At 39.5% G+C, this 9,571-nt stretch overlaps 1 protein-coding gene across 1 annotated transcript in view; it reads left to right on the top strand.

The window, feature by feature from the left end:
* Positions 1 to 921: 921 nt before the first annotated feature.
* Positions 922 to 9,571, top strand: part of DHRS2 (dehydrogenase/reductase 2) — a 120,684-nt gene continuing 112,034 nt past the window's right edge. The window contains exon 1 of the mRNA XM_043982267.1: positions 922 to 988. Within this exon, the coding sequence (XP_043838202.1) occupies positions 946 to 988 (43 nt within the window). The 5' untranslated portion in view covers positions 922 to 945. The remainder of the gene's footprint in view (positions 989 to 9,571) is intronic.

Below are 9,571 nucleotides of genomic sequence, written 5' to 3'. Positions count from 1 at the left end.
CACTTGCTTTTCTGTCCCTAGCACCAATGTAGAGCAGGTTTTCCTGTGAGGAGGGGCAAACCCAGTTCTAAATAATGATGACAAAGGTGATGAAGCCCTCTCGTAATCTCCCATCTTTTTTTTTTGGTGGGGCAACAACTAGTAAGTGTCAAGTGTCTGAGGCCGGATTTGAACTTAGCTCCTCCAGAATCTAGGGTCAGTACTTTATCCACTGCACCACCTAGCTGCCCTCACTAATAAACATCTGAGACCAGATTTGAGCTCAGGTCTTCTCAACTCCAAATCCAACCCTCTACCCACAATATTACCTAAACTACCTCTAAGGACCCCTCTAATTCTACATAGATTCTGTGAAGGAGCTGCAGCAGAATTAGGGCCTTTTCATTGAAATGGCCACAAATGGGCAAGAGCCAACCTAGAGATAGAATGTCAGGAGGCACTCTGAAGATGATTTTGTCTTCCCAAGATATTAAACAACCAGCTCTGAAAGAGATCGATGAGGATGGTGCTCACAGTTACATGCAGTCCCTTTTAGAGCTGCATCTAATGTGTGGATTCTGTCAAACACACCTTGTCCATGATAATGATAGAATCTGAGACCCAGTCTTTAAGGCTGCCTCAGATGTGGATAGGGTCCTAGGTCTGTAGCCAGGAAGACCTGAGCTTAAATCTAGCCTCAGACACCTAATAACTGTGTGATCCTGGAAAAGTCACTTAACCTCTGCCTCAGTTTCCTCAACAATAAAATGGGAAATAATAATTGCACCTAACTCCCAGGATTGTTGTGAGTATTAAATAAGATAATATTTGTAAAGTGCTTAGCACAGTATCTAGCACATATTAAGTGCTTAATAAATGCTTGTTTCCTTCTTTCTTTCTAGGAGAGCTAAGCTGTTACTGGTCCCAATATCAGGACTGCTGGAAACTGAAAGCATCTTCTTTTTTATGCCATCTCCTATCCTAGGTGCCCAGGCCTTGGTGCCCACTGGTGAGTTAACCTCTTCCTGGAAGACTTCCCATGCTTGGTCCTCCTGACACATAGTCCTGATCAGTATCTGAACATGCTCATTCTCCCTTGAGCCCAATTCTCCAGGGCAAAAAACCCCAGTTCCAATAAGTCCAAGAGTGATTGTAATTTAATGTATATCAGGCTAAACTTGAAGTCAGGAGATCCTGGCTCTAATCCTGCCTCAAATATTTGCTGTGTGACCATGACACAAGCCATTCAGCATCTCTGAGCTTCATCAATAAAATGAGGATAATAAGATTTTTACCAGCTATCTGCCTCACAAGGTGGTTGTGAGGCAAGTGTTTGGCAAACCTTAAAGGACCGTATGAAAGAAAGGGAAGGGAAGGGAAGGGAAGAAAAGAGATAAGGGAAGGAAGGAGCGAAGGAAGGAGGGAAAGGAAAGAAGAGAGGGAGGAAGACAGTGCAGTAGCCCAGATCCTTTGATGCAGGACCTTGAGAAAATTTTTCTAGACACCCAGGCCACTTCTATTCCCTCCCCAGGCTGGGGAAAGTACCCAAAGAATAGATTATATATACCCCCCAAAAAACAAAAACCACATTCAACCTACTAGGAAGTCCCACTTGAATATAAAATCAACCTATAACCAGAACACATTAAGCTCCATGCCCACTAAAATAATCCTGGGACCAGGGTATAGCCTGCCTAAGTACTAGGGATGCACTAGACTCAGTAAAGACTTTGTGGTTGGTGAGTTGATGGCATACGTTCCAGTATTCTTCAATAATTACAGTCATGAGCTTCTTAACCCAACACCTTTTTCTGGCAATTTCTGTCCATCCCCTCTGATCCTACTCAACTGAACTGAAGCCAGGGTTTTCTCTCATTTTTTATTAATAACTTGGAAAGTCCCTGAGCCACTGATTGTAAAAGCTAGTACAAAATTATAAAGCATGTAATCTTTGCAGGGTGATACCTTAATATCTGTAACCTCTCAAACAGGGAGTCTAGACTCTTAGATTATTCTTGGCTAGATTATATATATATATATATTGGTGAAGCAATTGGGGTTAAGTGACTTGCCCAGGGTCACACAGCTAGTAAGTGTCAAGTGTCTGAGGCCAGATTTGAACTCAGGTCCTCCTGAATCCAGGGCTGGTGCTCTATCCACTGCGCCACCTAGCTTCCCTGGCTAGATTATATTTTGAAGGCTCATCTAGAGTGTTGGCTGTTTTTGTGTGGGAATGTCTTAGCTGCCAAAATCAGTAGTGCATTGGTCAGTACAGATCCTACAAACCTCAAGGCAAAAGTGTGCAAAGGAAGCCCTGTACAGTCAGTTCTCTGTTGGAGGTGAGTGGTTGCCATGGATACCCTTTTACTGGAAGACTGGGGCACAGTGATGAGTAGGTCTCCTCAATTAGTACTATTAATTTGAAGGCGCCCATGAAAAGAGCAGTGGCCTTAGATTTAGTGAACCTGGGTTTACATACAACATTTGATGTTGACTAACTGTGTAACCTTAGGCAAAAAAAAAAAATCAAGAATGTGAAGGGAAATAGTGAAAAGCAGGGTGGAGAAAAAAATTTAAAAAGAAAAGAAAAAAGAAAAGCAGGCAGGAAGGGAAGCTAATATCTCCTAACAGAAGCTAAGTGACATACTGTATACAGCATCAGGCCCAGAGTCAAAAAGACCTGAGTTAAAATCTTCTCTCAAACACTTACTATCTATGTGACCCTGGGCAAGTTATTTACCTTCTGTTTGCCTCGGTTTCCTCATCTATAAAATGGGCATAATAATAGTACCTACTTCCCAGGGTAGTGGTAAAGATCAAATGAGATAATGATTGTAAAGCATCTGGCACATAGTAAGTGCTATATAAGTGTCGACTATTATTATATTACAAATCTCAAACTATATTACAATGTAGTAATCATCAAAGCTATTTGGTACTAGTTAAAAAACAAAAAAAGAAAGAAGGAAGGAAGGAAGGAAGGAAGAAAGAAAGAAAGAAGGAAAATTTGATCAGTGGAATAGATTAGGCACACAAGATTCAGAAGCAAATGGATATAGTAATATGTTGGTCATTAAGTCCCCAAACCCTAGCTACTGGTATAAAGAATCACTATTGGACAAAAATGACTGAGGAAAATTAGAAAGCAAACTGGCAAAAATTAGGTTAAATAAACATCTCATATGATATATATATATATATATATGTCATAATAAATTCCAAATGAGTTCATAAAAGGTTACATCATAAATAAAGTAGGAAAGGATATACCTTTCATAACTATAGATAGAAGAGTTGTTGACCAAAAAAAGAGAGGAACCCAGCAGATAATCTGGATAATTTTGATTATATAAATTGAAAAGCTTTTGCACAAACAAAATCATTTCAATTACAATTATAAAGGAAACAGTTACCTGGGAAAAATTTTGCAGCAAGTTTTCTCTGATAAAGGTCTGATATTCAATATAAAGAGAAAATTAAATTAAATATGGAAGAACCAGAGTCACTGGTAAATAGATAAATGGTCAAAGGACCATTGTCAAACAGACAATATTCAAAAAGAAGGGAAAACAAGTTATCAATTGCAATATTTTTAAATGGTTCAAATCACTAAGAAGAGAAATGAAAATTAACTATCTTAATTTTCTATGATTCTATGATTCTGACTTTGTGATTCCTCTCAAGTTCATCAAATTGACAGAGATTGATGAGGGGAGGAAGATGTTGACTTTTGAGGAAATGGGGGGAAGACTAGCACACTAATGTACTGTTGGTGGACCTCTGACTTGTCCAGCCATTCTGGAAAGCAATTTGGAACAATGCACAAAAAGTCACTTAAATTGTATATAGCCTTTGGTCCAGCAAGGCCACTAGTAGGCATATACCACAAAGAGATCAAAGAAAGAGAAAAGGGACCCCTATGTACAAATATATTCATAACGCTTTTTGTTGTAGCAAAGAGCTGGAAAATAAGGAGGTGTCAGTTGGTAGGGGAATGGCTGAACAATTATATTATATGAATGGAATGGAATATCATTTCTCTATAAGAGGTGATGAATGGGACAGATTCAGAGAACCCTGGGAAAACTTGTATGAACTGATGAAGAGTGAAATGAACAGAATCAGAATACTTTATACATAGTATACATTTCTCTGCAACAGTGTTAAGAAATACAACTTTGAAAGACTTAAAAAGTCTTATCAATGCAATGATCAATCACAACTCCAGAAAAGTGATGAAGAAATATGCTTTCCACCTTTTTCCAAAGAGCTAATGGACTATTGGTGTAGGAAAGACAGTCTCATGGGATCATTAAGGCATCCTAAGGACAGATGGGGCACCTAGATGGCAGAGTAGAATGCTAGACCAGGAGTCATCTTCCTGAGTTCAAATCTGGTCTCAGATACTTACCAGTTGGGTAACCCTAGGCAAGTCACTTAACCGTATTTACCTCAGTTTCCTGAGCTGAAGAAGGAAATGGCAAATCACCACAGTATCTTTACCAAGAAAACTCCAAATGAGGTCAAGAACAGTTGGACATGACTGAAAATGACTGAACAACAACAAAAGAGGGAGATGAGAGGTGACATGCTAGGTAGATCAAAATACCTCAACCACCACCTTTCCAAAGACCCAGGTAGAAACAACACAGGATCTTGAGCCCCAAAGCCCCAAGAATAGTGCCCACTTCCAGGCCACCAATCCAGCTTCCTGCATGACCCCAGCAGCCGTCATCAAGGGGGAGCAACCCTTCTTACCACTAACACCAACAGCAAGACAAAAGCCACTGACAGTCAGGTAAGCCCAAGAGTCCTGAGAACAGTAGCATCCCCTCCTCCACTGACCACTGCCTTTTTTTCCAGACTGTTAAATGGTTCAATATCAGAAACAAATATGGTTTTATTAATGGAAATGGCATTAAGTAAAATGTATTACCACCTGCATACTAAGGACCACCAGATTTTTCCATCTGATTTGTAGATAAAACCTCCTATATGTATTGCTTCTCTCTCACCATATTAGGCCTGGTAGTCTTGAAACAAATATGAAAGTCTCCCCTTAAGAGAGGCTGTAGTTTATGGAATTTATACATGGAAACCATTGTTATGAGATCAGGCCTGATAGTTTTGAGGCCATTATGAGAATCTCCCCTTAAGGGAGGCTATCGGCTTATAAAAAATACTCATGGACAATTCCTTACAATAATATTATTCAAAGGTTAATCCAGCCATGTTTCCCAAATAATACTTTGTCTACCATCAGATTACTAGCTTGTTTTTTTCCCTAATAACAACCCCCCCAAATAATATTTTGCCCTGACCCCTGATATGCCACTCAGCCATATTGGGGGGGGTACCCAAAATCAGAGTATAAGAGTTCCACCTTCAGAAAGGTACTTTGGAACACACTCTCCTCTCTGGCAGGAGCATACCTCCCCACTGCAGCACCCCTTCCTGAGGGAGCACACCCTCCCCTACAGCAAGAGCATTCCTTCCTCTGGATCACCCCTTTCCTGCTGACTGGTTCCATGTCTATGTATTCCCCAAGACAGCACTGCCCCTTTGTGAGTTGTACTGTACTCTATGTTAGTGTGGATGCTCAGTTGTATATCAGGTTCCCTTTTCCTCTCTCCCTCTTTCCCTCTTTCCCTCTTTCCCATTGTTTGCATTAAAGCTTTGAATCGAACTGACTGCCATTGTTTTAACACATTTTCAGCACCCAAACTCATTAAAGGGTTGTTTTCCCTGATGTCTTTGGCTGGCCTTAGTTCTTTCCTTAAACATAAACTGGGTATCTAGAAAAGTACTCAGCTTATTGATAGCTGTATCTACACTGGGGGAGTATGGCACCCTAGAAAGCAAGGGTCAAGTGGGAAACCTACATCCTCTCAGGAAGGACTTCATTATGCCAGAGAACTATCTCAAAACAATTGGCTCAGTGCAGTGAGTCATTTGAAACACTCTCCCTATTAAAATGTGAACTTTTTTTGTGTGTGTGTGAGGCAATTGGGGTTAAGTAACTTGCCCAGGGTCACACAGCTAGTAAGTATTGAGGGTCTGAGGTCAGATTTGAACTCAGGTCCTCCTGAATCTCGGGCTGGTGCTCCATCCACTGCGCCACCTAGCTGCCCCTAAAATGTGAACTCTTTAAGATCTAGGAATGATTTGCCATTCTGTAGGTACCAAAAATGTTTAGCACAGCATGTTGCATATAGTAAACACTTATTAATAAATTTTTTTCACTAGTTTTTTTAAAGTTGTATGCAATAGAGTCGCAGTTTAATATGCAATTCTCTTTTTCTGCTCTTGTTCACGGAAATGTTCATGTTTCTTGACGTTTGTCAAGTTCAGAATAACAAAAAATTTAAAAATTAATTGTCTTAAAATAGATTAACTGCTAGAGAGTGAGCCAGAAATGTCAATGGAGTCATGGGTTCTGCCTTTAGGAAAAGCTGTCAATCAAATAGTTGGTCAAAAGGGGCCCCTCTCTGAAAACTTAATTTTCTTTTCAGTAGCATATATCCTCCCAGACAGAGAGGAAGACTTTGATATCTGGATTTTGATTCATGTTGCAGATGAGGGGCTAAAACAGAGAAAGATAGGAGATTATGGGGGCAGCTAGGTGATGCAATGGATAAAGCACCAGCCCTGGATTCAGGAGGACCTGAGTTCAAATTTGGCCTCAGACACTTGACACTTACTAGCGGTGTGACCCTGGGCAAGTCACTTAACCTTCATTTCCCAGCCCCCCAAAAAAGATGGGAGATTGCAAGAGGGCTTCATCACCTTTGTTATTATTTAGACCTGGGTTTGTCCCTCCTCACAGGAAAAAAAGAAAATGAGGAAGGCCTATTTGGGATAACTTTTGGAAGACCATTAACAACATGGTCAAGTATGTATGGGTTGCAATCTCCATTGATTGAGATAACATCTATTTGAGTATTGAGTATAACGTATTTTGAATTTATTCTATACGAAACTAGTTGAAGAGATGTCCCCATGTGTAGCTAGGTTAAATGAGGAGGTCACTGGATTGACCAAATTTACATGTATATTACTCTGCAGCCCTTTCGTTGATTCATTTTCTTATTTACAGTTATCCTCCCACACTCTTGAGAAATCCACAAGTGTGCTTAGGTAACTTATTTCTCATTAATGAAATCATAATCTCATTTTCATGAATTAATAAATTAGTTGAAGCCCCTATCCCAGTTCATTAAATGTCAGTTATTTAGGGAACTAGAGAAACCTCCTTATCCAGTAGTAATTACTCTTATTTTTCCATGGCTAAATGAGAATGAAAATTATCATGTATAATTTATTTACAATCAATAACAAGACATATATATGTATATATAAACATTATATATACATATATAAATATAACCATTTAACATATTTTAGTTATGTGAACGTTAATAGTCAGAGCCTTCTTAAACTCTCACTATAACGGGAAATGACTCCTCTTCACTTATCTGGAAATTCAGCCTTATACCACTCAATTCATTCTAGATAATAGTTAAGGTCTCTTAAGAATCTTCTTAATATTTCCTCTTAAGATAAGAGTTAAATCCAGTCTCTTAGGAAATGAGCTAGATTAATTCTTTTTCTTTGTCTTCTCTTCAGTAATCATAGGAAATTGTCTTTCTAAGTATACTGTATTTCCTGGTTCCTCATAATCTTTTTACAAAATTCCCTTTATAACGTTCATATATGTGTGTGTGTGTGCGTGTGCATGTGTGTGTGCGTGCATGTGTGTGTGTGTGTGTGTGTGTGTGTGTAAAATTTATGACAGTTCTGACAAGGAAGAAATTTTATATCACTTTCTCCTTATCTGTCTTCTTCAAAAATTCTTCACAGAACGTTATAGATACAGATAAAATAAACACAATCTCCCTGACTCTATAAAGATACATTTCATAGCAAGACATTTTTAGCTGTCATCTCAAAATGCCAGTACAAACTGCTTTTCTCAAAATTCCATTTGGCTCTTTAAAATTACAATGTATTCTCTCTGTGTTAGATGCATTTGAAATGGGATATATACACATGTTATCTCCACCATTTGAATCCAAACTCCTTTAGAGAAGTTTTTCATTTTATTGCTTTTATATCCCCAGTGCCTAGCACAGTGCCTAGCATGAAGTAACCACCTAATAAATGCTTGTTGACTTATCGATCTACTCTCTGGAAGCCCTATAACCAATTAAGGCTTGTGCCTATTCATTCTATCCTGGCCCCTGGCCACAGGTAAGTTCTTTAAGCAAATCAGAGGAGTAACCATTGCCATACCCTTGGGACTTCTTTCCTTTGCCCCTGGTAGTTCTCTTTTCTTTGTTTTTTGCTTTGAGGGTTCCTGGGATAGATGGTTGGGAACCTTGAATGGGAAATATTCACACTGGCAAGTTAGTATGGCTATATTGTGAGAGTTTGAAGTTTCTGACTATTTGATAGTTTTCCTGATCCCCTGAAATGTTAATGCTCCACCCAAACTACATAGAATTTATTCTGTACATATTTATATAAGTATATGTTTTCTCTTTTGATAGCATGTAAACTCCTTGAAAGCAAAGGTTATTTCATTTCTTGTAATAATATCCTTAGCACCTAGCAGAGCTTGGCACTGTTGACTAATTGAGTTTTTCCTTGTTCAGGCTTATGCCTCCCTTGTTTTCCTAGGAGTTTCCTTCTATAGTACTTAATCCTAACCCCTGGCATTGCTGGGTTATGTAGTCAAGGCCACCACATGGAAAGAACAAGGTATGGAAAGCCTACTATTGCTGCCTTTTAGGGGACCACAATCTTGAGTAATCCTTAGTTGTATGGTCTTGGGATTTCATACAGTTCCAATGGGTTTATTATGTTCTTTCTGGCCTCAAGTCTACCCTCTCTTCTTGTCTTCCAAATGGTCCACATTGTTCAAATATCCAGGCATAGGATTTCCTGCTAAACAAGTATTTAAGTTCTCATTTAGGCTCTTAAACAACATCTTCATCAATACTAACTCTTCCTGGGGCAGCTAGGTGGCGCAGTGGATGGAGCGCTGGCCCTGGAGTCAGGAGTGCCTGAGTTCAGATCCAGCCTCAGACACTTGACACTTGGCTGGCTGTGTGACCCTGGGCAAGTCACTTAACCCCAATTGTCTCACTAAAAAAAAAAAATACTAACTCTTCCTAATCCAAAATAGCTTTGAGTTGGCAAAACTGTTGACACTGGTGAACAAGAGAACTAATTGAGGCATTATGGATGTGGCTATAATCTATTCGCTTGTTTGTTTGTTTGTTTGTTTGTTGCGGGGCAATTGGGGTTAAGTGACTTGCCCAGGGTCACACAGCTAGTAAATATTAAGTGTCTGAGGCCAGATTTGAACTCAGGTACTCCTGAATCCAGGGCCGGTGCTCTATCCACTGCGCCATCTAGCTGCCCCCATAATCTATTTGCAATGAGAATATTCCCCAAATAACTAAGAGCCCTGCCTTGAATGGCAGCTTTTCTCTTCCATTACAGAAAATGCATCTAAGCGGCACCTCCTTTGCATCTATGTGTTCTAAATCAAAGCCTGCTTTCTGTGTCTGCTGTGGAGGACCAAGTC

This window comes from Dromiciops gliroides, chromosome 2, assembly GCF_019393635.1.
Source record: "Dromiciops gliroides isolate mDroGli1 chromosome 2, mDroGli1.pri, whole genome shotgun sequence".
Lineage (NCBI taxonomy): Eukaryota > Metazoa > Chordata > Mammalia > Microbiotheria > Microbiotheriidae > Dromiciops > Dromiciops gliroides.
Note: the sequence above shows the minus strand (reverse complement) of the source record. Positions and strands in the feature narration are given on the sequence as shown.